At 38.8% G+C, this 27160-nt stretch overlaps 1 protein-coding gene across 6 annotated transcripts in view; it reads right to left on the bottom strand.

The window, feature by feature from the left end:
* The window catches only part of Mtmr3 (myotubularin related protein 3), a 113997-nt gene that overhangs the window by 49474 nt on the left and 37363 nt on the right, over positions 1-27160 (bottom strand). For 5 of the 6 annotated variants that reach the window (XR_003949519.1, XM_006514848.4, XM_006514845.4 and 2 more), the window contains exon 2: positions 882-965. Coding sequence is in view for 5 of the 6 variants with exons in the window: in XM_006514848.4 (XP_006514911.1) it covers positions 882-884 (3 nt within the window). In the remaining variant the exon portion in view is untranslated. Of the gene's footprint in view, positions 1-881; positions 966-15848; positions 15929-27160 lie in introns of all 6 variants that reach the window. The other variant, XM_006514846.4, reaches the window with a different exon arrangement.

The raw sequence follows: 27160 nt of genomic DNA on the forward strand, positions 1-27160 counted from the left end.
GGTATTTTCAATTACCACTTTGTGTACCAGCCAAAACACCTTAGGTAAGACAAAACAATACATACACACACACACACACACACACACACACACGCACGCACGCACGCACGTGCACAGATACTAGACAATCTAGAGAATAACTTCCCTAGCCCTCAAAGCTTTACTTATGTCCTTATGACTACTGAGAGGTAGCTGGCTGTGCTCCATCTCTTCCATCTTTTCTGCCTACTGTCCAGATGCCACTGAAATGCCCATTGTTTTCTTAAGTGAAATGTATGGCAGGATGTACACAGCTACCTCACCTGCCATCGGGTCAACGAGTCTTGAAAACACAATAGGAAAGGAAGGGAACTGCTTCCATCTAATAAATTCATATAGAATGTGTGTTATGTGTGATCACGTATGTTAATTAGCTCAATGTACCATTCTATAGTATGTGTTTATTTTGTAATACATTTTACAATGAATGTTTCCCAATTCTGCCAATCATCTCCACACACCAAATAAACACACAATCACTTTCACTATGCCTTGATTCCTACGGTTACTTTAGGGAAAGGGAAGAAGTAAGCCTGGGGCCTCACATAAGTGACAGCATGTGGTTCAGCACTGAATTATACCCCAAACCAGTTTCCTAGTAAAGGAAGAAACGAAAATCCTGGACTCCAAGAAGTAGATATTTCAATCTCCCTCCATTAAACTGCGCTGCATATGCAGCTCTTCTAGTCATATTCGACTGGCACTGAGGATCCAACAAAGGAAACAGAGATAAATTAGGGAATAGGAAAAAAATGAAATTATTTCTTACAAAACAGAAAGAGATGTTTAGTGTTCACTATTATCAAGAGTCTGACTCTAATTTCCTTATTTCTGGTACTTACCATGACCAGGCCAGGTCAGGAGCGGCTGCGTCCTTCTCCAGTCTCTGACAAGGCTACTCTTTCTCTTCTGCTTGAGACCTTTTACTTTAGGAAGGGGAAAAAAAAAAAAAGCAAATTTAGCAATAGTTTTTCCCCTAATTGGCCATACCTTAAATGGCTATACTGCATATACACACATGAAAATTGACTGGAGTCAGCCCAGAAAAAGTTGAGTATCAGCCAGCTAAATTCTCACCATTGGTTCCAAACTGAGTAATACCTTTGTGAAAACATTATTAACTTTAACTAGTTCTGTAAGTAATGTGAAAACACTGATATTCCTGTGTTGACAATAATTTTCAACTGTTACAAACCTTGCAGAAAGATAAAACAAGCAATAATTAAAATCAGCAAACACAGTATTCTACTAGTGTTTCAGGATATCTCTGTAGCTTATCTTAGAAAGTGGATCTTCCCATCTATGGAAACAAACTGACTTGGGTAGAATATAAATCAATTACCTGATTATTTCATATCCTGTGCTTACTGAACAATTATGTAAATAGTTCACCTGTGTCTCTAAGAACAAAAGAACACCCAACTAGCAATGCAAAGATGGTCTACTAAGGTGCTGTCACCTCTCCTTAGTAAGTCTTTCTCTGTGTAGATTAGCATCAGACACACCCAGTATTTTTGGTTGCTGAAGTTTGATTTAAAAAAACAAAAACAAAAGATGGCATTGGTGGGAGCCCCAACCTTAGGCACTGTGAGAGCAGCACTAGGTCACTGAGAGGGAATATCGGAGGCCAGGCTAGTGCCGCTGCTGGGCTGGGCTTTAATAGAATACTCTGGAAGACAAGGGGCAAGGAAGCCACTGAGATCCACTGGAAGTGACAAATCCAACAAACACTAGACTTACAAGCCAGCAGGGACACAAACCAACAGTGTGCCAGACTCCCCAGTCTTACTGACGGTGAGAGGAAGTTCCTCAAGCCTTGCCTTAGCAAACACAAACAAGGGCTTCTCACTGACCGATGGACACCCAGAAGAAAAGTGGATTCCTCACCCCATAAGCCACAGGGGAAAAGAACACAAAGAAACCAAGGTTGTTGCAGATGACTATTACTTGTCTGGCTGAAGACAAGAGCATCGTCCACACATTTAAACTACTGTTTTTGTTGTTTTATGCAGTTGTAAACTGAACCCAAAGTCTGATTACATGATAGGCAAGTCTCCTGTGACTGAGCTTATATACTTACAACTCAAACTGCTCTATCTTAATCAACATAAGAGATAAATGTGATATATTTTCATACTATTAGATAACTAAAACTATAACTCCAGTGCCAAGACATAAATGCCAAAAATATTGATAGAGGAACTGGGGAGATGGCTCAGTCATTAAGTGCTCAACTTAAAAAGTGTAGGACCTGAGTTTGACGCCCAGCACCCATATAAACAGCTGGGCAGAGTGGCACACACCGGCAATCAAAAGGCTTTGGAGGCAAACAGGAGCATCCTTAGCACTCACTGATGTGGCAGTCTAGCCTAGCTGGTGAGCTGCAAGCTAATGACAGCAGCAAGCAAGGAACGGATGGCATTCCTGAATATGCTAAGATTCTCACACATGTATACCTGCCCACATACATATACAGGCATGCATTTTAAATTATTCCCTGTGTGTAGAATGTCAGTGGAATATAAAGAACCTGAAATCCTCAGGAGTACATCTTTGTGAAAACAGTTTGCTGTTCCCAAAAGAGATATATGGTCACATTTCCCACCAATATTACTCATGGGCACGTGCCCAACAGACTAGAAAGCATGTCATATGTCTACACAAACTTGTACACTGAGAAGCTGGGCTCAGTAGTATGCATCTATAGTCCCAGATACACAACTATCACTTGAGTTGGAGACCAATACAGCAAGAACCCACCTCAAAAGTGAAAAAGAAAAACAGAAATTGAAAAAATTTAAAAATTAGGTCAGGCACGGTGGCATATGCCATTAATCCCAACACTTTTTAGGAGAGAGAGGAAGGTAGATCTCTGTAAGTCAGAGACCAAGCTAATCTATTTATACTCCAGGACATCCAGGGCTATGCAGAAAGATTAATTCTTAAATTTAAAGATTATTTTAAAACTTGTAAATAAACATTCATGCAGCATTATTCATAATACTCAAAGAATAGAAACAACTCAAATGAGTAGCAAACAAAAGATGAACAACATATATAGAATGGAATCCTTTTCAACAATAAAAAGGAAAGAAATAGTGACCCATGAAAGCATGGATAAAAAACATTAGGCTACCTGAAAAACTTGGGGCACAAACTGCTACAAATTCAAATACTAAGAGGTAAATACAGAGAAACAGAAAATAACATTGCTAGTACAAGTACTGAGAGAAAAATATGGAGTGACTTTTGTGGGTTCAAGGTTGTATTTATGGGGAAAGGGTGGAAATCTACAATTACACAATGAGGGTTGTACATGTGAATATACTAAACACCACTGAGCTGCGTACTTTTTTAAAAGGTGGACTTCATGTGATCCGAATTATACCTCAATTAAAAGGTGGATAAAAAGGCATGAATACATGCACCCTAAGTGTAAATAATTTTACTGCAAAGAAAATTACAAAATGAACTGAGCAGCGATGACCTTAATTCTAAGCACATAGGCTACTGGCTCAAAAGACTAACTACGATTTCCTCCTGAGGAAAAAAACAGCCACTTTCAGGTCTAAAGCCAAAAACTGTACAAATTACTATTTTGTGTGCCTTATTAGATCTGAAAGCTAGGGAACTATCAAACCTCTAACAGGATGTCAAAAAGACTCGGAGAATCATATATGAGTATGAAATTAAGAGAAAATAAATTAATCTTTTAAAAGCTGATTTGGGACTTGAGAGTTGCTCCCTGGTTAAGGACACTGTTACTCTTCCAGAGGACTAAGGATATATCATACCCAGCATTCCTACCAGGCTTGCCTCACCTCCAGGGGAGCCTGCTGTCCTTAGCCTCCAAGAGCACTCGTGTGACATAAATTAACACTGACACATACAAATACACATAATAAAAAATAAAGTAAGAGGCAAGAGAAACGACTCAGGGGTTTAGAGCACTGGCTGCTCTTCTAGAGGACCTGAGCTCAACTCCCAAGGCCCACATGATCACTCACAACTATCTGTTAACTCCAGTTCCAGGAGGTCTGATGCCTTCTTGTGGCCTCCATGGACATCAGTCATATGCATGTATACAGACATATACCCATACACATAAAATAAAATTAAAAGTAAATGTTTATTTTTCAAAATATTTTTTTCTAAAAAAGGACGAAGAAGATCTGAGTGAACCTAAAGAGAGAGGTTTACTGGTCAATGGAGTAGTTTCCACGAAAAATAAAAAAATTAAAAAAATTAAAAATAAATAGTTAAGTTCAATCCCCAGTAATATATGCTTGGACACACGCCTGGCCTTGATCCCACCCAGCCCCCACTTCCCCCCCTCTCTCCCCTATGTCTAACAGGATGCCAGTGTGTTAGATCCTGCATTCAGGGAGACTATACTCCAATAAAATAGACAGAAAAGAGCCCGGCATGGTGGCGCACGCCTTTCATCCCCAGGTGTGTGCCCACTGCTGCACCTCACTGCCAGGTGTTTGTGATATTCGTTGCTGGGGAAGAGTCGGAAAATTTCCCCAGCAACCACAGCTGGGGCCAATCCGGAGTTGCTGCACCTGCACCAGACTCTTTCCTTGTACCCCTCCCATACCTATTTCTTGAGAATAGATATTGTTTAGATCTGGAAATCCCCTACTCTTTCCCCTTCTCCTTTCCCCCCTGAGGGCCTATAAAAACTGGGACCCCTTTCCCCTCTGGGTGGACTCCTCTACCCCTGCGTGGGATATGAGTCGTCCCCAGAGCTCTGGCTTTCCCCGAATAAAGCCTCATGTGGTTTGCATCAAGCTTGGTCTCTCATGAGTTCTTGGGGTTCCACTATTATCCCGAGACTTGAGTGAGGGTATCCTTTTGGGGGTCTTTCACTTAGCAGGCATGAAGTACCAGTTTCAATCTCTACCACTAGAGGAGAGGGTCCCAAAACATGTGCTGGTTTTTTTTGTTGTTGTTGTTGTTGTTGTTGTTTTTGGGGTTTTGAGGGGTTTTCGAGACAGGGTTTCTCTATGTAGCCCTGGCTGTCCTGGAACTCACTTTGTAGACCAGGCTGGCCTTGAACTGAACTCAGAAATCTGCCTGCCTCTGCCTCCCAAGTGGTGGGATTAAAGACATGTGCCACCACGCCCGGCACATGTGCTGTTTTAATCAACCAAGAAAACAAAGTCTCTATAGGAATTCCAAATTCATAAACCAAGATCATGGATAGTTTGTAACAGGAGGAACTAAAGAAGTGCTTACACAGTTCCCTTTAGAGCTGTGGAGACCAAACAGGAGCAATCTCAGGAGACAGTGGGGAATGCAGCACCTCAATGAGAACCATCAACAGCTACACTCTCAGCACAAAGGGAAGAAGACACTGAGTCATTACACTTAGTTTAGTAAGAAGTTTAAAGGACCTTTCTATTTTAGCTGTAATAGTACTACATGTTCTTCTTAAGAAACTGTTAAATTACAGATGTAAAAAGTAAACGATTATCCCCTCACAACGCTAGCAAGAATGTACAATAGTTCACTGCCTCTTTGAAAACTGCCAGGTTCATCCTCAAACTAGAAAACATATTCTCATATACCTAACCAAGAAAACAAAGCATACATTCAAATTTATATTTATGTGTTTATAGCAGTTATTCAAAGTAGCCAATGAGTGAGAAACAGTGCAGACAACCACCACGGATGAATGGCTGAACAAGATGCACATGCTGCATGCACAGTGCGCTCCTCAGCTGTGGTCTTTCAAGGAATGAGGAACCTTGAACACATTACACCGAAAAGTGAAAAGAGCCAGGCACAACAGACACATGACAGGGTTTCAGAACAATGAAAGCTGCTAAGACTGCTAGTAGGGAGTACAAAATAGATTAGTAGTTGTTAGGTGCTGGTGGAAATGGAAGGACTTCATTTTACCCACTGAAGGACAGCCACCACTATTTTATTCTTTTGTTTCAAAAACTTCTCTATGCACATATAAAAACACACATAACCCCACAAGTGAAAGGGGAGTGAATATTGGGTATTTACTATTCTCCAATTTATTTGATTCTAAAAATAAATCAAACCTTTCCTATATTGGTGCATATATTTGGACAACAGTTCAATACTCATTACATTTCCATCTACCATAATCTACTGATTACCTGGTCAGATATTTAAACTGTTACCATTTTTCTATTACTACCCCAAAAGTCTTTAAAATAAACAACAAAAGCTATCCTGGTATCTCTATGTAAATCACTATTCTGGTAGTACTGGGTCTTAAAACAAGTTATTAAATGAAAAACTACAACCTTGGAGAAAGGACTACAAGGGTCACCACTGCTAAAGAGTATACATACATACTCTTCTACAATCACCAACACAGTCATTGGATTTACTTTACTAGATTGCTTTTGGAAGGCTGCTTTTGTTGTTTATGTTGTCTTTTGAGGCAGGAAATGAAACCAAGGCTGACCTCAAACTTATGATCCTCCTTCCTGTTTCTCCTCAACACTGAGATTATGAGCACATCATCACGCCAGGCCTCAACTTGGTAAGAATTGTGAATGCTCTGTTATATTTAAAAGATAAATTACACATAAGCAATGTCTACATTTACTATCAAGCACACTTGTATGTACACAGAAGAATGATCCAGTGCTACTCAACAGTGACCATCCCTCTAGAAAGGGTGGGATACGGACCATGAATGAAGATGCAGCGCAGACGGTAGAGTGCCAACTTAGTATGCACAAGGGCCTGAGGTTCAATCCCAGGACCCCCAGAACTGGGTAAAGTGACGCATCTTACAAGCCAGCACTTGGGAGGTAGAACAGAAAGACTGGAAAGTCAAGGTTAACCTCAGCCTCGCAGTAAGTCAGAGACCAGTCTGTGACACCTGAGAGCCTATCTCAGAAGGAAAAGAAGTAGAAAGAGTCTTCCCATTTTCATACTTTTAGAACATTTATATAACATTTCTAATTAGATGGATTTGGTTTGGGTTTGGTTTAGTCTAGTTGGTTCTAAAACAGGGTTTTGCTGTGTTAACCCACGCTAGCCTTAAATTTGTGACCTTCAACCTTCTGAGTAATGGGATTACAGGTATACATTACCACATCAGGCTAGGAAAATAAACTTTTCTACATAAGGTTTTTGGTTGACCTTTCTGGTTTTGCTTTTTGTTTTTGTTTTTCTTAATTATTTTGCATGTGTGGGCATTTTTCTTGCATGCATGTATATGTACCACATGCGTGCCTGATGGCTGTTAAGATCAGAAGAGGGTGCTAGATGCTCTGGAACTAGAGTTATAAACAATTGTGAGCCACTATGAGGGTGCTGGATTTCAAACCCATGCCCTCTGCAAGAGCAACAAGTGCTCTCAAACACTTCAGCCCCTAGTTTTGATTTTCTAACATAGTCTCATATGTTCCAGGCTGGCCTGGAACTCAAAACTATAACCCAGAACTGGCAGAGAGCTTTTTTACCTCAACTTTCCCAGTGCTCAGACTATAGGAACAAATGACCTCAGCAGCTACAAAACATTATTAAAAGGAAATTGAAAATATTATATAAAAGGCTTTCATTCAACCAGGCTAAAAGTACAAATAATGGCTTCAAGAAAAAACAAGTGCTGATATAAAGCAGTAACAGAGCTCTGAGTGTAGGAGCTCTGAGTTCTGATTATTCTGTGCTCAAGTGGGCGCATCCCTTACCAAAAAATTCACCAAAATGTCAGGGTTCAGATTTTAGGGTGGTTTGTTGTTGTTGTCATTGTTGTTTCCCAGACTTTGGAACACTTAAGATTGTGAGTTTGGGGATTAGGAATGCCAGGCCTATACTAAAGTTATGACTATAAGGATAAGTCATTATTTCTGTGAGCCTCAGCTTCATGTGATATATTTAGTATTCTCAGCACCATAACTATCTTTTTATGATCAATAGTTTGCCACTCAATCACATATATAATATATGCTCCTATAGGTTCAGACCGACTTCCATAGGACAGTGCCCAAAAAAGTCTTTTTGCATGTGTACACTTTAAGCTCTAAAGCAAAGTGGGAACAAGAAGTGTACATACAGAATAAAGTACAAGAATACACTGGAGAACGTGTGAAAGCTAGGGTGCCTCCTGGGTGGTTACACTAGCTGCATAGGGAACAGGTGACTAGCTATGGGTGATTTGTTTGTTGACACCATATAAAGGACTTGATCCTAGGATGGATATTGGACAAGGTCGTTGGGTAAGGGTGATTGAACACATGACAGGCTAGAGAACAGGACAGAATTCTTAAAATTCTGTTTATCTCAAAGAACTGAACATTGTATTAGGAGCAGAGTCACTCAAACCCAAGAATATATATAATTAAAAATCCACAAGGAAACCTGCTTACTTTTTAAGCTCATCACAAGCTGCTTCTAAAATTCATTGGTCACTAAAACAAAAAGGCCCAGTACCACCTTTCTATGAATCAGGAGGGCCCATGGGGCTCCCCAAACAGTATGCTACTACACTGGTTGCCCACTAGAACTACATACACAGTAAAACGCTATTCCTTATGACACCCCAAGCATTGGGCACAGCACATAAGGAAATCAATTTTTAACTGAACAATGCCAGAAGGTACTGGAGATGCTGGAGAACTGTCATTAGCAGTCTTATTCAGCTGTGAACCATGAGCGCTATAGTACCAACTGACCAGGCAAGACATGCTCATAGAGCAATAATGCTAAGTCTGTTAAAGGAGTAACAACTTTCTGATTGAATTTACCATTCCACTGAAGGGAATTTTTATCTGGTACTGTAAACCTAGAGAAAATCCCATGGCCTGGGAGGTCATATACTAAAGAGGGAAAGCTACTGTTATGCTTTTGTTAAGTGAGCATGGAATAACTATCAAATTACCTTCTAAATCTTTTTGTTTATCCCCATAGATCAGAGCTGCTGTTGTCGCTGGTCAGGAAGCTTATTTTTGCAGGGGGCAGAGGTTATTGCATAAACTCATAACTGGTAAAAGTCTGAATAACTGTTGAAAACTGAGCCCTACATGAAACACCTGCACCACCAACTCCAAAACACAGGCAATAATGTAAAGGGGGAGGGGCATATATAAGCTGGAAGAAGAGTTGGAGTGTTGTGGATCATTTTCTTCTAGACATTGTATGGCTGTTCTCCCCTCACCCTTCTACCCCCCACAGACACCCCCCCTCAACCTGTGTTTGTGGTATTCAAGTATGTGTGCATGCATGTATTCTCACGTGTTGGTGCATGTACACACATGAAGTTGGAAGCCAAAGGTTGACAGTGGGTATCTAAATCACTCACCACTTTATTTACTAAGGCAGGATCTGCTGCTGAACTGGGGGTTCACTGATTTCATTCTCTAGCTAGCCAGTTTGCACCAGTCTGTGACTCTGAAGCACTAGAATTAGAGAAAAGCAGCTTTTATTTGGTGCTGGAGATCTAACCTCTGGACTTCATGTTTGCACAGAAACCCTTTATCCTCTGAGCCATCTCCCCAGCCAGGCTACTGCACTCTCAAACTCTCAGTAACTGAACACAAGGCTGGTCAACAGTATCAAGAGTGGCATGTGGGGAGGACAAGAGGTACAGATCATAGGGCCAAGAGGCCCCATCCTTTCCTGACAATGTAAACAAAGGTAATGGGGCTGGAGACAGGAGAGGCATTTTCTTCAGTAGTACAGCCACTAGTAAGGTGATCATAAATAACATTTCACTCAGGCAGCCCTAAATAAACTCAGTGGGTTGTGAAAGGAGGAAGGAAGGGGAAAAAGGGGGAGAGAGATGAAGGAAAGGAAAGACATGACATAAGAATTAGTGAGACAGTATAAAGGACAAAAAGGCTCTGGGGGCAAGCATACCCAAAATATATGCATGTCTGAAAAATGTATATATTTTGTCCATTGTTATATATGCTTAATATACGCAAATAAAAAATGAGTGGGGTGTGGTGGCACACACATTTAATCTCAGCAGAGACAGGAAGATCTCTGGGAATTCAAGGACAGCCAGGGCTACATAGTTGAGATCCTGTCTCTAAAAATAAATAAAATAAATAGCTGGGTATGTGGCTTAGTTGGCAGAGTGCTTTCCTAGCATGCAAGAAGCCCTGAGTTTGGTCCTCCAAACTTGCTGATGGTACAAGTCTGTAATCCCAGGAGGATCAAGAGTTCATGGACACCTCTGTTACACAGCAAGTCTCAGGTCACACTCTTGTTTCAAAATACACACATGCACACATGTGTACTATTAACACATTATCACAGCCGTACTATTAAATCTAGTAATGAGATCTTAAATTTCATATAAATAGCTATCTAAGAAAATGCAAAATTAAGAATTCAGTTTCAGTTTTAAAATCTCCAGAATGGTAGCTGGAGAGATGGCTCAGTGGTTAGAAATGCTTACTACTTTTCTAGAGAATTCTGAGTTTGGTTTCCAGCAGACCTTATACCACCTGTAACTCCAGCTCCTGAGAATCCAACACACTCTTCTGATCTTTGCAATATGTTCATGCACATGCATGCTCTCTCTCTCTCTCTCACACACACACACACACACAAAACCTTTAAAAGCTCAAGAATGATAAATATTTAAACAAAAGAGTTAATGCTACATCTCAAAACCACAACTAAAAGACTGAAGCAGATCAGCGTTGTGCCAGCAATGACTCCTCAGTTCCCATCCTCAGACATGTCATTAGTAAGTGAGTGGGTCATCACTGTGACAAGGGGTATAGGACAGTGAGTCTGAAAGAAGCTCTCCTGCACCTACACCATGAGGTCATAAATACTTCAGAGAATAGCAATAGTTATGTTTGAGTGACCTTCAATATTCTCTTGTTCGTTGAGACAGAGTATAATATAGCTATGTTAAATCCAAACAATTAATTAAAAGATATAACTATAAAAGTACATGAGGCACAAATCAAAGCAGGGGATGAGGCAAAGATAGAGTAACTTTAAAGTAGCTCTTATGCATTAGCATTACCCTAAATTCTATAACTAAGGTCTGGGGGGGGGGGAAATCAATCTTTTTGGATCTCTCTCAATAAGATATAAATTTCTATCACACACACACAAACTGCCATGTGAATGTAATTTTATTTACTATAGGAAATGGTCCTGGGGCTAAGGACATAGGTCACACCTACAATTAGATCCTCAACATCAATGTAAAATGACAGATGTGGCAGCACATGCCTATAATCCCAGAACTGAGAAGGTGGAGACAAGAGGATCCTGGGGCCTGCTAGTCTGCCAGTCTACCCAGTCAGTGAGCTTCAGGATTAGATAGAGACCTTCTCAAAAAATAAGCTGGATAAGCAATCATGGAAAATGAGCAAAGACAATCTCTGGCTCCCTTCATGCCCACTCAGCTTCACCCACACGCAGGCTCGGGGGTGGGGAGTCCTATAGAGTGTAAAGATCAATAAACCTAATTTTAAACACCATGGTAGTGAGTATACTGTGCAGCTACACTGGAAGATGATTAGGTGACAACTGAAGGGCCTCAAGGCTCTGAGACCAAGAAGGAATATACACATTCAATTCCCCAATGAAATAGCTTATGTAATGAATATGGAATGTATATAATGCAATGTACATGAAACCTGGCACACTGGCTTCAACAAAGGTAGGGAGGTACATAATTTTTTAAATTAAATATGAAAACCAAGTTAAAACAAATAAAGAAAATCTAAAGATATGCTATGCCTCCTAAAATATTTAGGGATAGAGAATGGGTAAGTAGATATTGTTGACTTTGGTATGTTTAGGGAAAAAATAAAGTGCTTTTTACACAGTCCTGCTTCACTTTTCAAATGGAGAATAAGAGTTCAAAACTTTAAGAAAGCAATATTAAACCTTATTTTTAAATGATCTCTTATTTTCCACCAAAATGAAAACAAAAGGACTTTCTTGCTTATAAATAATAAGAAACAGATATAGACACAATTTAAAAGCTCATGGCTGCGCGATATGGCTCGGCTGACAGTGTCTGCCTAACATGAGAGCAAAGAAAGGCCCTGGTTCAACATCCAGAACTACACAGAACCCAGCATGGTACCCCAGAACTACACAGAACCCAGCATGGTACCCCAGAACTACACAGAACCCGGCATGGTACCCCAGAACTACATAGAACCTGGCATGGTACCCCAGAACTACATAGAACCCAGCATGGTACCCCAGAACTACATAGAGGCCTCTAAGCCTAGCATTCCCAAGTGGAATCAGAAGGATCCGAAGTTTAAAGTTATCCTTGGCTAAAAAAGGGGTTCCAAGAAAGCCTGAGCTACACGAGACCCTGTCTCAAAACAAACCAACACGCAAACCCAAACAAACCAACCCAGACAAGAGAGGAAGAGGAAGAGGAAGAGGAAGAAAGAGAGAGAAAGAGAAAAATAAAAGCAAAAACTCAGTAGACTTAAACTTTAAGGAGCATTCTACAGCTGGCATTACACTGGGTGACTTTTTCTCCCTCCATCTTAGTGCTTCCTGATTATGGTTATTTACATTTCTGACATCCAAAACTAGACTTCAGTAGCATGCCTACTAGGATTATTCGATGGTAGGAAAATTATTTAATCACAAGAATTAACCTAAACCCACAAATTTAATAACTGAATGAACTGATTATGATTAAAACTTATTCGCTGAATCTAAAGTTTTCTTTGAAACCTTTGCTACTGAAATCAAGAATGAATGGAAACAGAAACAAGGAGGCAGTTTAAAAGAGTGACCACATGCACTCCCCAGGGTAAGTGATGGAGGGCCTCTCACCTAAGAGCACTTGTGGGTGGGGCATGACACAGCGATAAATAAAATAAAGTTCCTACCTGTCTAGTCTGAATGTGACCTTCTCAAATTGTGACATTTTATTTAGAAACATGCTTTGTGAAAACAAACAACGGTACACACAGAAGAAGTCAGTGCCCAATGCAGAGAAACCATTAAGCACCATGTTTAAAATCAAAACCAGACCCTGTGTGTCTTTTACCTTTCTGGAGACACTAATGACTGACATAGTCAGAGCCCTGGATGCAGTTTCATGATCAGTTTACTGCATTCCTCTGCCAGCTGTGGGGCACAGATAAGCAGCTAACTGTTATCATGCCTACCACAAAACAACCATCCTTCTCTTGGTGGGGGGGGGGGGAACCCAAACACCTAAATTGTCAGAAACAACCAGACCCTATGTTACAATTTCAGTATCAAAGAACGTACACTGGTAACAAGTTGCTTCCGACGGTAATTCTCAAAAGCCACCACTAAAAGGAAATGTCTGGTTTCAGCAGAAAATAACCAAAGTACTACTCTGGTATAATTCTGGAATTAGACAAGACATAGACATAGAGTATGTGGCTCATAGATTATACAAAAATCTTTTTTAAACATGGGAAAGTCACAATGCACTCTTCAAAGGGTGTTCTGCAATAGGATTTCAGTTGCTGATCAGCAATGAAGATCATTTGTCTTCAACGAGTAACTGAAATGCCGGCAGCAACTTTCCCAGCTGTGGACCTCAAACTGTAATGAGCCTACACCAAAATAACTGTTTTCCCTGAAAAGACACTAAAACTTGACTAACTCTCCCAAGCACCTTATTACTTTCTCAAGGAAATAATGCAGCACAAGGAAGCCGAATAATCACAGAAAAGATTATCTGTATTCAAACTGAAAGCGAATCTGATTGGTGACCATTAACATAACTTATTTTACAAGGATTTTTCTTTTAAATTTAAACCTGTTAAAGGGAAGGAAGCAAAACAGGCATATATCTCAGTTCAGCAATGGCCTGGTCTACAAAGAGAATTCCAGGACAGCCGTGGCTAAACAGAGAAACCCTGTCTTAAAAAAAAAAAAACAATAAAAAAAAAACAAACCCAAATAAACAAACAACAACAAACAAAAAATCTACCACAACCACATACAATTTTTAAAAAGTTAAAATTTAAAATTCCAAAATGTAAAGATAATTCATTTTTCTAACTTGCTCTTTATAATTACTTCTGTGATATATTCTTTTTCTTTTCCTATTTGACTCAGATGTATTAAGCCATTAACAGAATTATAAGGAAGTTGCACAAGTAATCTATAATGTTATTTTCTGACTTCCTCTATAAAGAGGGAAGGTATCACTTCCTACTGAAATTAAGAATTAAAAAACCAGGGCTGGTAAGATGGCTCAGCAGTTAAGAGTACTGACTGCTCTCACGAGGCAGAGGCAGGCAGATTTCTGAGTTCGAGGCCAGCAGGACAGCCAGGGCTATACAGAGAAACCCTGTCTCAAAAAACCAAAAAAAAAAAAAAAAAAAAAAAAAAAAAAAAAAAAAAAAAAACCCAAAAGTACTGACTGTTCTTCCAGAGGTCCTGAGTTCAATTCCCAGCAACCACATGGTGGTTTTAAAATAAGCAAGCAAGGGAGTGAAAGTGTGAGGAAGAGAGAACAGGAAATAGTTTCTTCTGACGTGTATTTTATAGAAATCATGGTTAATAGCTTGCTCACATTACTAATTTGGCTCATTGGGATTATTGGTGTGTATGGCATCTGTATAACTCCTGGCTGTACTTGTTACTGAAAATTAGGACATCCCTGGACCTGGAGAGATGGCTCAGTGGTTAAGAGCACCATCTGCTCTTCCTGAGTTCAATTCCCAGCAACCACATGGTGGCTCAGAACCATCAATAATGAGATCTGATGCCCTCTTCTGGTGTGTCTGGAGACAGCTACAGTGTACTTACATATAATAAATAAATAAATCTTTAAAAAAAAAATAAAAACCAATTTTGGAGACAGGAAGATAGTTCAGTGGTTTAAGTAAAGACCTCAATTTGGATCCCCAGCTCCCATTCAAAAGCTAATATGATATCACAAACTTGTGCTGAGGAGATAGAGACATAAGGCAGAGAGGTTCAGTGGCTCTGTATAAGAAATAAGGTGGAAATATAGACACACAATGTCAACTTTAGGCTTCCTAATACATGTATACTAGCGAGTGTACACACCTACACACACTATAAGGCAGCACTTCAGTAGGCTTAACATCTAAAATGAAAAAATGTTCCCTATTGTCTAAAAGGGGAGGTGCATAATTTACTGAAAACAAAACCGTCTGGGACTGGAGAGAGCTCAGCAGCTAACAGCATTTGCTGCTCAATCACAAGGACGGACAGCTCCCAGTGCCCACACTGGGCAACCAGTCGACCCAAGCCTGCTTCCAGCCTCTGAAGGCAGCCACACATACGTATATAAACACACACACACACACACAGAGTAAATAGAATCATTTCAATTTTCCCCTCTTCATTTTATTTGTGTGGATATTTTCCTGTGTGTTTGTCTGTGCAGCATGTGCATACAGAGCCCATGCAGGTCAGAAGAGTGCTTTCAGATCTTTTGGGACTAGAGTTACAGATGGTTGTGAGCTGCCTGCCATACAGCTGTTAGGAAATGAACCCAGGTCCTGTAGAAAAGCAACAAGTGTTCTTAAATTCCTAAGTCACTTCTCCAGACCCTAAAATTATTCTTTAAGACTGTTCAAATCTCAATTATTAAAGGAAAAAATGATAGGAAATCTAGCATGGAATCACTAGAAATTAATGTAATTAAAAGCCATGTAGGATCAATTTATCTAAGTGTCAGAGCTGATTGTTATTTATAATTCAGTGGACAGATCAGAAAGACTATCTGTAGCACTGGAAAGTCTCCTGACTTTTGTTTCTCTGACTAGTTCCAAGGCATACCTACCTCTGGGAAGGCAACCTTCCTAACACACACTAACGTCTGGCACTTGGCACTTGCTCTCAGTTACCTTTTGGCACAGAGGACAGAAGCGGCTGGAGCTGTTGTCCACTTCTTTCACCCCACCTCAACAACAGATCAAATACTCTACTAAAAAACAGAAAGACAATTCAAATTCCAGAATGTCATGGAAACTTAAATTTACTTAATAGTAAGTTTATAATGACTTCGCCTGCCTTAACATTTTACTTAACATTAAACCACAAAATCTATCCACTCTATTCAGAAGAAAAATTTAAGTGGATTTTCTTAGGTAAAAGACTTAAAATACTTGTCCCTATGATAAACAGGTTTTCAAAAGGATTCTGCAATAATGGTTAAATTAAGAACTCCTATACCTTTTACCATTTAATTTTCTAAAAAATTACATTATACTGTATTTATATCATAACAGTTTCTTACATATTCAGAGAAATAAAGAAAATTACAAAGACAAATACAGTCTCAAAGGCCACTAAAGCTCTAGAAAAAATTTATAAAACCATCAATGTAGTTTTGAAACCCGCCAAACTGACACCGCTTATACCAGCACACTTTGCTCCTGAATCTTCCCACAAAGCAAACGTCGAACGATATTCCCTAACTCTCTCAACAAGCAGTTGTCTAATAAAAAGGGAGAAAAACAAAAGGCCTAATCTGGCGGTCAGCTCGCTAAAGGAAACCCCAAACTATGTCCATGTTAAATAACATGTCTTATTTTCCTATCTTCTCTAGACACTTGACATTTTAAACACAAATTCCAGGAAAAGTATGAAAGTAAATCACACTAAAAAAAAAAAAAGTCCTCTAAACCAAGCTGATCTGTACACTAGTTATCACGTTTAAGTATTGTATTAGGAGTGATAAAGTTGCTTGCCCCTTTTGTGAATTGAGTCTTGAATTTTATGTATCGTTAACAGGCACCAAAATGGTCAAGACAAGGATTCAGTTTTGCTGGTAAAGTGCTTTCCCTGCATGAATGAAGCCATGGGTTCAATCTGCATCAGTCTAAAATAGGTAAGGACCAGAAAGCTCAATGAAAATGCATACCCATCCTTTCAGCCTACAAATTAAAAATAAAAATTTAAACTTTAAGCCTAGCAGTAAAGGCACACACTTTCAATCTCAACACTTGGAAGGCAGAAGCAGACAGAACTCTTGAGTTCAAGGCCAGCCTGGTCTATAGAGTTCCAGGGCAGACAGAGCTACACAGAGAAACACAAACAAACAAACAAACAAGTAAATAAATAAACTTTGAACTATGTCATCACACTTAAAAACTGCTGTGCTTGAGGCTAAGCAGATAACTCAGAAGCACTTCTCACTCTTACCTATGGCCTGGATTCAATTGTAAGCCACACTGTGGCTCACAACTCTCTGTAACTCCAATTCTGGGGACAGGATCCCTTCTTCTATCCTCTACAGGCACCAGACAAGCATGTGGTATACAGACAGAAATGCAAGCAAACCAATACACACATAAAATTAAAATAAATAAATCTTAAAAAGTGTTTTTAACCTGCTGTACTTACCTAGCACATACAAAACAAACGGTATACCTCTCCAGTCTATAAACGCATTCAGAAAAGAGCGCACTCAAAGAAATAAAACACACAAGGTAAAGACTGTGTGCAATAAAAAGAGCCTACTCTTCTACTGGCCTAGTTAAAATTTATATACTGGCAATTAGGTAGGGGGCTACTCATATTTCTGAAAACAAGCCAATAAAAACTCCAATAACCTCCAATAACCACATACCACAATGAGGCCTCTGTTTACGAAGCAAACTCAAAGACCTAGCCTCTCTAAACAGTCTTCCTTGGAATAGTTAAAGGCCAAAAGACCAGAAATCAGCATCTTCAACACATACTCAGGAAAAAAAAAAAACCACACTTTATAATATTTATATCATGTAAGCAGAAGGGTAATACGTCTGCCATCCTGACACGTACAGAACTTCTTAACTAATGCCAAAAAGAGTTTATCACTATGCTTTATTTATGAAAAGGAAATCAAAATTATCAAGTTAAATAAGGGCTAATAAAAGTTGTTAAGTAAAAGGAATTCTCTCTTGGGCTTTTTTTGTTTTTTGTTTTTTTTGTTTTGTTTTTCGAGACAGGGTCTCTCTGTGTAGCCCTGGCTGTCCTGGAACTCACTTTGTAGACCAGGCTGGCCTTGAACTCAGAAATCCACCTACCTCTGACTACCAAGTGCTGGGATTAAAGGCGTGTGCCACCATTAAATTAGCAATTCAGAAAAGCTTAAACAATCTTGTGTTCAACAGAAGCCAAAATCCAGAACCGTGGCTTTAAAAACTTCTTCGGCTACTATGAAATCAGTTGGAAAGTTAGAGGAGGTTCCTTCAAGAGAAACTTATATTCATACAAATATTGGTGAAATTGTCTCAAGATGAAAAAAACAGCCAAACAGAAACCTACTCAACATACATTATAGAGTAATCTAAAGACAATGATTACACATTAAAAACAGAGACTAGCTGGGTGTGGTGGGGAAGTTAACATAGGAAGAAGATTTGAGGCAAACCTAGACAATGGCTTCCACCACTAAATAAATCATTCAAGGGAAAAAAAAAAAAAAAGAATGTCCAATAGACACAGGGCATGTGAATGTGAAGTACCTATATGCAGCAGTCCCTACTTAGAAAGACAGACACGTACACACACATACATACACATGCACACACACACCACAGTATGTGGTGTACATATCATTCAAAAACAGTAAGGTTTCATGCCTACCAAGCTGCTCTGTGAAAATGCATTTTGAATATATCACTTCCTGTGTCAATAGTGTCAACTACCACTGACACCAAGTCAACCCACTGGTCTTGCTCTTGCCCCATGCACTCTTCCAGTTGTCAAACTCCAAGTAATAATAAAGATGGCCCTCCAATCTGTCTTGCATTAAAGTGCCACTGTGAATATTTACTATCTTCTCCAAAGTTTAAGAAAAAAAAATTCTTGTTACCATTTGTCATATTGTAAAACAAACTGCTTTTCAAAAATAGGCAACCTGTTTTATCTGTAAATAAAAGATATCTAGATATCTACCCTGAATATCTTTTGTTAAAATTTAATCATAAGTCCAACACTGTGGTCCATGCCTTTAATCAGGCAAAGGCAGGCAGATCTCTACATATATTCATTTTCATCCTGTGTGTCCATGTCCTTTGTTCATTCTGAAAAACAAAAAAGCAAAACAAAACAAAAAGTTGGGTGCTAGGGAGATGCTGAGCAGCTAAAAGTACTTTCCGAGCAGGCCTGAGGGCCTGAGATTCAACAGCCAGAACCCAGGTGCAAGCTAGACACTAGAGCATCAGACAGAGCCTGTACTCCCAATGAGCCTAAGAGACCTAGGAATCCCAGAAGTTCACGGCCAGCTAGCAAACAAGAGACCCTGTTACAAACAAGGTGGAAGATAAAGACTGACACACAACATTGTTTTTCTGACCTCCACAAGTGCACTATAGCATGCACATACCCACATTACTGGAATGTGAGTGTGCATGTTCCCGTGTGTTTGCACGCACATGCGCACACACACATACTCCATGTGTCCATAGTAAACGTTTACTTTCAATGCAGCACTATTTATTAAAGTGGCTCTTCCCTGGATAGAAGTGATTTGATGAGGTTGCCTGAAATTTTGGGTAAATTATATAAAGTGTTTTAAAATGTTTAAGCTTCCCCCAAGACTGAGTCTAGACTACATAGTCTACTATAAATGTAGATGTTCCCAGGGACCTAAAGAAACATGAACATAAAATTCAACAAAACAATGATGGGGTTGCTTAAGAGGAAAAATGAGAGAAGAATTAAAGGAAGAGGAAAACTAGGCTTCCAGAAATGAAGTTATACTCAACTGATTAATAACTAGATTAATATCTTTCTCTCCCAATGTTAACTGTTGGTTTCCTAGTTTATCTAATACATACTAGTTTTAATCTTCCCCATGCATTGCAAATCTGTTACTAGGGATCTACTTTACATATTTTGGTGTTTGTTTCATTTATGTGTGTATGTGTTTTGCCTGCATGTACATGTATACCATATGCCTAGAGGAGTTAGAGGTCAGGAAATATGTCAGATCCCTGGAACTGGAGTTACAGACAGCTGTGAGCCACCATGTGGGTGCTGGGAACTGAACTCAGGTTCTGTCCAAGCAATCAGTGCTTTTAGCTGCTTTACAAAAGATCTAAGCTTCATGTTCTAACAACCTATTTCCTAAATTATTATTTTGCTACCCAGTGGGTAGATTTGAGTCCTTCCATGTTTCTTTAGAATTCTGATGTCATTTTGATTTTCTACCTAACTTAACTATCAAACATCATTATATATTAATATTTCAGATCATTGGAATAAAATGGCAGTGCTAAGTAGATTCAAGGTCGCTGGCATCCATTCTTTATTTCATTCCATTATCCTCCTGCCCTAAGAAGGGAGAAATGGGAAGGAAACTGGAGAATCTCTAGAAATGCTTGGACAACTAGTCTGGTATGTATATATATCAGCAAATGACAGAGACTTAGTCTCTGACCTCCTCACATATACACCTGTTAATATTATTAGCCTGTGTATACATATTTCTAAGAAGTGCCGTTTATGTTTGTCTTGTTTTGTTTTTTTGTTTTCAAGAGAAGATTTCTCCGTGTAGCCCTGGTTGTCCTGAACGAGAAAGTAGGCCAGGCCTCAAACTCAGAGATCCACCTGCCTCTGCATCCTGAGTGCTACAATTGAAGGTAGTGCTACTGTCTGGCTATGTTTGCCTTTTGAATAGAATCATTTTGTAGAATTATTTTGTATTGCTTTTTTTAAAAAAAAATTTCTGCTGCTATTGTATACTGCTATAATTTGTTCATTTTTTTATTATCATTGCAGTATATAAATACAAATTGACATTACTACTCTAGAAAACAGTTTGAGCAGTCTCCTTATAAAGCTCAGCACACAGAAATGCTCACGCCTACTAAAGTAGAACTAGTAGTTCTGCTTCTAGGTATTAACCCAAGAGAAATAAAACAGAATCACAAGAACTGTAACCCAAATGTCCACAGCAGCTTTTCACAACTGTCCTAAACCAGAAACCCAAAGTATCTAACAACCGGTGATTAGATAAATAAATTGTGCTGTTTTTCTACAATGGACTACCTCACTCAGAAATAAAAAGGGACCTGAGGATATAGCTAAGAGGTGAGATAATTACCTGGCATATGTGAAACCCTGAGTTCTATCCCTAGCATCATAAGACAACAATAAATAAATCCTACTGATTCTAACAGTGGGTGAGTCAAAAAAACAAAAAACAAAAAAAAAAACAAAACCCTCACCAGTGTCCCAGCAAGCTTCTGGGTTACTCTTGTCTCCACCTTCCCAGCATTTAGATAACAGGTACATCTTTTAAATAGGATTGAATTCTGTCTTCATGCTTCTAGGCCAAGCACTCTACTGACTGAGCCATCTCCCTGGCCATTAAGAGAAGTTTTAGCTAACCTGATGATTAGCCATGTGTTTAACTCAGGCTAAAAGGATGATCAATTCTAAAATCCAAAAGACAAAGAAGCCTGAATATAATACAACAAACTATCAGCAGTAATAAAGTTTTTTTCTTAATTTTAAATACTGTGTTTTATGCTTATATTTATTTAAATCTTTAACAATAAACCTATATTAAACAAGCAAAATTTGAACTATTGCTTAATCAGATCTTTTTTTTTTTAAGATTTATTCATTATTATAAATAAGAACAATGTAGCTGTCTTCAGACACACCAGAAGAGGGCATCAGATCTCATTACGGGTGGTTGTGAACTACCATGTGGTTGCTGGGATTTGAACTCAGGACCTTCGGTAGAGCAGTAGGTGCTCTTAACCGCTGAGCCATCTCTCCAGCCCACCTTAATCAGATCTTAAATGAGAAAACAAAACATTATAAAATATTTTGAAAGTATTTTAAACTGCAGTACAGGCATTTTCTTCAAATTAAAAAAGTAAAATATATAATTATAAAACAAAAATTAGGAAATGTGCTTTCTTAATCACGTGTTATAAAGAAATGAGCACAAAAACCAGACACAGCTAGCTTCAAGGACAAATGACCTATATAGCTCCACAGGACCCTGCACCTGATTAAATGTTCTGCTATTACCACCTTAAAATCCCTAATAATTTTCAAACAAAAGTTCCTGGTAAATCACATAGCCAGTCCTAGGCAAGTTCTCCAGAAAAAAAACAAGACAACTGAGTTACAACCTTACTCTAATGACCAAGAAAATTTCACACCTAAGCTTAAAAAAATCAATACAAATTTTTCATTGGCATGACCAGAATTGTGTGTATGATTCCAAATCAAAGACTGACTTCATAAAGGTTATATACCTAGAGTGGCATTTGTCCAGTACAGCATGATGCCAAAGAGAGAACTATAAACCAAAAACCAGGCTTTTATAAATATTGATATCATGATTCAATAACAAGGTCTCTTTTAGCATAAATTTATGAGGTGTATTTTGCTACCTACTTCAGACCTAAGAATTAAATATAATACCATTACTCACCAAAATTTTATACTTTAAAACAGTGGTTCTTGAGCCTGGTGGTGGTGGCACATCTCTTTAACCCTAGCACTTGGGAAGCAGAGGCAGGTGGATCTTCCAGTTTGAGGCCTGGTCTACAGAGTGAATTCTAGGACAGGGCTCTGTTATACAGAGAAACCCTGTCTCGGAAACCCAAAACAAATAAACAAAAGCAGCCATTCTCAACTCAACATATAGGTCATGACCCTTTTGGGGGTCAAATGGCTCTTTCACAGGGTTTGTATATCAAATATCCTGCATATCAGATACTTCTATTACAATTTATAACAGTAGCAAAATTACAGTTATGAAGTAACAATGAAAATACTTTTATGGTTTGAGAAGCATTAAGTATTGAGGGTCACAGCATTACAAAAGTTAAGAACCACTGTTCTAAAAGGCAGCAAAGTTTTCTGAAAGAAAAAGTGAGAAAATAAAACAATTGCTGAACCTCAAAGATAGACAGTGTATAAAAATACAAAAGTCTTGGAAGAGGATATCTTGGCAACCAGCAAGCACTTAACACAAATTTCTTACCAAACCAAGTAGCCACTGAATGAAAAAAAACCTGGCAGCATTAAATGTTGTGCTAGATGTGCTAAAGCTAATGGCACTTTCAGAAATTAACAGAGTGAATAACCTACTCATTCAAAAGTCAAACATTATTAAAAATATCTTCAAGCCAGGCACTACTTTCTACACCTCTCTTAGCCCCTGACATCCCCACCCTTCATCTCAACACTGAGACATCATCTGATAGGGAAAGTCAGGAAAACTGGCTTTCCATTAAACTCTTAACTAAGCTCACAATCCTCAGAACTGGCATCAGCTTAGGAAAAAAGCTCCAGGGTTGGAAGGAAGTCTCCTTGCCCAGTATTTCCACACTGTGCATTTAGATTGTTGTAGAGCTGGCACAGAGCAAACACACAAGCCAGAGAGAAGAGCTGACTGGAGACAGTTTGGTCCATGGGGTCAGTGTATGTATCAGGCTATAACTTCCTAAAAGTTCCCTCGCATATCCAAAATTAATTATGAAGTCATGGTTAGCAACATAAAAATATTAAATAATCTTGGTACATATTACACCTGCTGGGTACAGATAAAGAAATGCCAGCTAACCCATGGGGCTTCAAAGTGCAGAGTTGTCTTTATCTGTCTACTAAACCAGGGCTTCCTAAACATTCTCTAATTGCAACCCTTTCACCCAAGAAATGTTTCTATGTGCCCAGGTAGTTACATATAGAAAGCATGCATACAAGTAAAACGTTTACTAAAAATCATTTAAAACTTTATTTGGAATACACATAACTCATTAAAGGTAAAAAGGAAATTTGCATACTAATGGGTATGTTTGATTACTTTTATATAAAGAATTACAATGGCCAACTATTTGATAGCACAAGATGTAGAGACTCATAGAGTCAATGGATACTTTGTTCTTATAGTGGTCAGTACTGGGAACACTTTCACCTAAGCACACAGTACAAAAAGCAACAGTATATTTCGGGCCATTTCAGAAATTTTTAGAAAGCCAAAATTCATTCAAGTATTGACAATTTAAGTCAGTGTCTCGAACAAAAATTAAAAACTAAAATCAAACATTCTAATACAAGACAATACAAAGAGACACTAATTTGATGCTCGCATGCCAAGAGATGACAAGAATGACTATCCTGTTTTCATAATTAAATCATTATGTTTCTCTAAGAGCAAGAACTTGTATTTGTAAAAACACTACAATTTAACTTTTTTCTCATGGCCAGAAATACATGTATCATTATTCTAAGTCACAATCTGATTTTACATGTACATACAGTCCTGAAGCTGTAGTCTATAGAAAGAACACGTAAAAATGTCTGTTCTTTAAATGTATATACCTTTAACCCAAGCACTGGGAAGGCAAAAATAGACAGCTCTGTTTGAGTCACAGGCCTGCCAGGAGTAAGACAGTGAGACCCTGTCTCAAAAATAAGGCTATTGATACAAGAGAGATTGCTTTTATTATTCTTAGAAAATAAATTCTCAAGTATTTAGAAGGAAAATAGAGTGCTTCTAACTTATTCTCAAATGATTCCAAACAGGAAAAAAAATAGAGTCATGCATATAAAAGAAAACATAAACAACTATTCAGAAAGTACTGGAAGTTTCTTACACTGATTCTAAGATTTGTTTTACATTTCAAGTGACAGTGTAATAAAAATGTTCTTTTTTTTAAAAAAGCGTAGAACAGTAAAACAAGATAAGTAATATTTAATTAGGTCATAGGTAGGTATATGGACATCTACTACATTGTATCATTTGTTTCCTTAAGGTTAAAAATGAAAAAGAACTTTATTCTCTAATTCCAGTAAAGTGTCCTTAGAATGCTGCCATTAATCAGCTAAGTCATATCATTGGCCTCCCTTTGCTCTTAACATTTCTAATCATTTAGGTATGCCAACTTTACAAACCAAAAAAAGGAACATTCTAAAAAGGTCTTTCTAGCATGAATCAAAAGACAAAACAAAACAAAACAAAACAAAAGCCTGCAAAGGCATTCTGGCAAGTGATCATCTAAAGTGTGAACTGAGAAGGGACAGGAGGAAACCTAAGGAAATACTTGTAAATACTGTGCAGCATATTTATATATAAATCATGGGTCTACACATACATGAGACCTTATTAAGCTTTCATTTAAAGATACTACATCAAGCCGGACGGTGGTGGCACGCGCCTTTAATCCCAGCACTTGGGAGGCAGAGGCAGGCGGATTTATGAGTTCGAGACCAGCCTGGTCTACAGAGTGAGTTCCAGGACAGCCAGAGAGCTACACAGAGAAACCCTGTCTCGGGGAAAAAAAAAAAAAAAAAAAAAAACTACATCAGTGGTTCTCAATCTGCATCATCCTGCAACACCCCCAACCACAAAATTTTGTAGCTACTTCATAACTGTAATTTTGCTATTGTTATGAGCCATAAGGTAAATATCTGTATTTTCTGATAGTCTTAGAAAACACCTGTGAAAGGGTCCTTTGACCCATATGATGATGGTTTGTATATGCTCAGCCCAAGCAGTGGTACAATTACAAGGTGGGGTCCTGCTGGAGTGGGTGTGTCACTGTAGGCATGGACTTTAAGACCCTCATCCTAGCTGCCTGAAAGTCATCCTCAGCTCTGCCTTGACTATGCCTGCCTGGATGCTGCTTGATAATGGACTGAACCTCTGAACCTGTAAACCAGCCCCAATTAAATGTTGTCCTTGTAAGAGTTGCCTTGGTCATGGTGTCTCTGAGTCACAGCAGTAAAACCCTAACTAAAACAACCCCTAAAGCAGTTGCAACCCATAGATTGAGACCCACTGCCTATAATCTCAACACTCAGGAAGCTGAGGCAGATTGGAAGTTCAAGGTCACCCTGCACAACATAACCAAACCCTGTCTCAAAACAAAACAAAATAATCACTACAGAGTTTTAAATGGATCCTGTGCAATGAAATCAAAGTACAGTAATGAAATAAAGGTGACTATCAGAGTCCCTATCTTCTGGACTCCACAAGACATTGGTCTGTCTGTCTGTCTGTCTGTCTCTCCCTCCTCACTCTCTCTCACACACACAAAACATTCATTTTAAAATAATAAAATGAGTACCTATCAAATAACTTGATATTTTATTGAATATATATTTAATATTATCTACCTCACAATAGGGTTAGACAGTCTGTTAGATTAAGACTGTCAAGTGTTGGATGGATGAAGAAAATGTGGTACATGTAACAATGATTACAATAAAACAGGAAAAAAAAATCCTGTCACTTGTGACAATATGGATTAAGCTGGAGAACACCATGGTAAATAAAGTAAGCAAAGTGTAGCTAGACATAAAATACCGCATGAGTTCACATATACATTTAATCTTAAAAAGTTAGCCAGGCACAGTGAGTTTAAGGACAGCTTGGTCTATATAGTGAGACCCTACCTAAAAACACATTTGTATGGTGGTTTTACAGGTGATCTGGAGGTCAGTGAGATGGTCAAACAGGCAATGTGCTTGCCACACAAGATGATGGCCTCAGTTTGATCCCCAGAACCCGCAGAAGGCAGAAGGAAATTACTCTACACAATTATTCTGATTACCACATGTGCTACAGCATATGAGCACACACACACACACACACACACACACACACACACACACAGAGCACACCTTTAATCCCAGTACTCAAGAAGTAGAAGCAGGGGGATCTCTGAGAGCTCGAGGCCAGCCTGACCTACAGCCCAAGTTCTAGGACAGCCAGGGCTACACAGTGAAACCCTGTCTCAGGAGAAGAAAAAAAATGCTGTACCATGAAAGCATAAGGACTTGAGATCAAAGCCCCAGGACCCAATAAAATATATAAGCCGCACAAATGTCTATAATCCCAGTGCTCCTAGGTGGAAACAGGAGGCTGAAATAGGAGAACCCCTGCAAGCCCACAGGCCAGCTAGCCTGCATAAAAACAAGACTATCTCAAAAAAAGGTAGAAGACTAGAACTGACCCTCAAGGTTATCCTTTGACCTCCATATATTAATGCAGACATATGCCTGGATACACACACACACACATACACACAAGTGCACAAATAGACACACACAGATGCATCATGTACAGGCACACAAAAAAAGGAGTTAATGTAAAAGAAACATGTTATAAAGAGACTTGGTTGGCTAGGAAGAAGATAGAGGGGAAGGAAATACTGTTTCTTTTTTAGATAATGAAAACATTTTAAAATTGTGG

Source organism: Mus musculus, chromosome 11 (genome assembly GCF_000001635.26).
Source record: "Mus musculus strain C57BL/6J chromosome 11, GRCm38.p6 C57BL/6J".
NCBI lineage: Eukaryota > Metazoa > Chordata > Mammalia > Rodentia > Muridae > Mus > Mus musculus.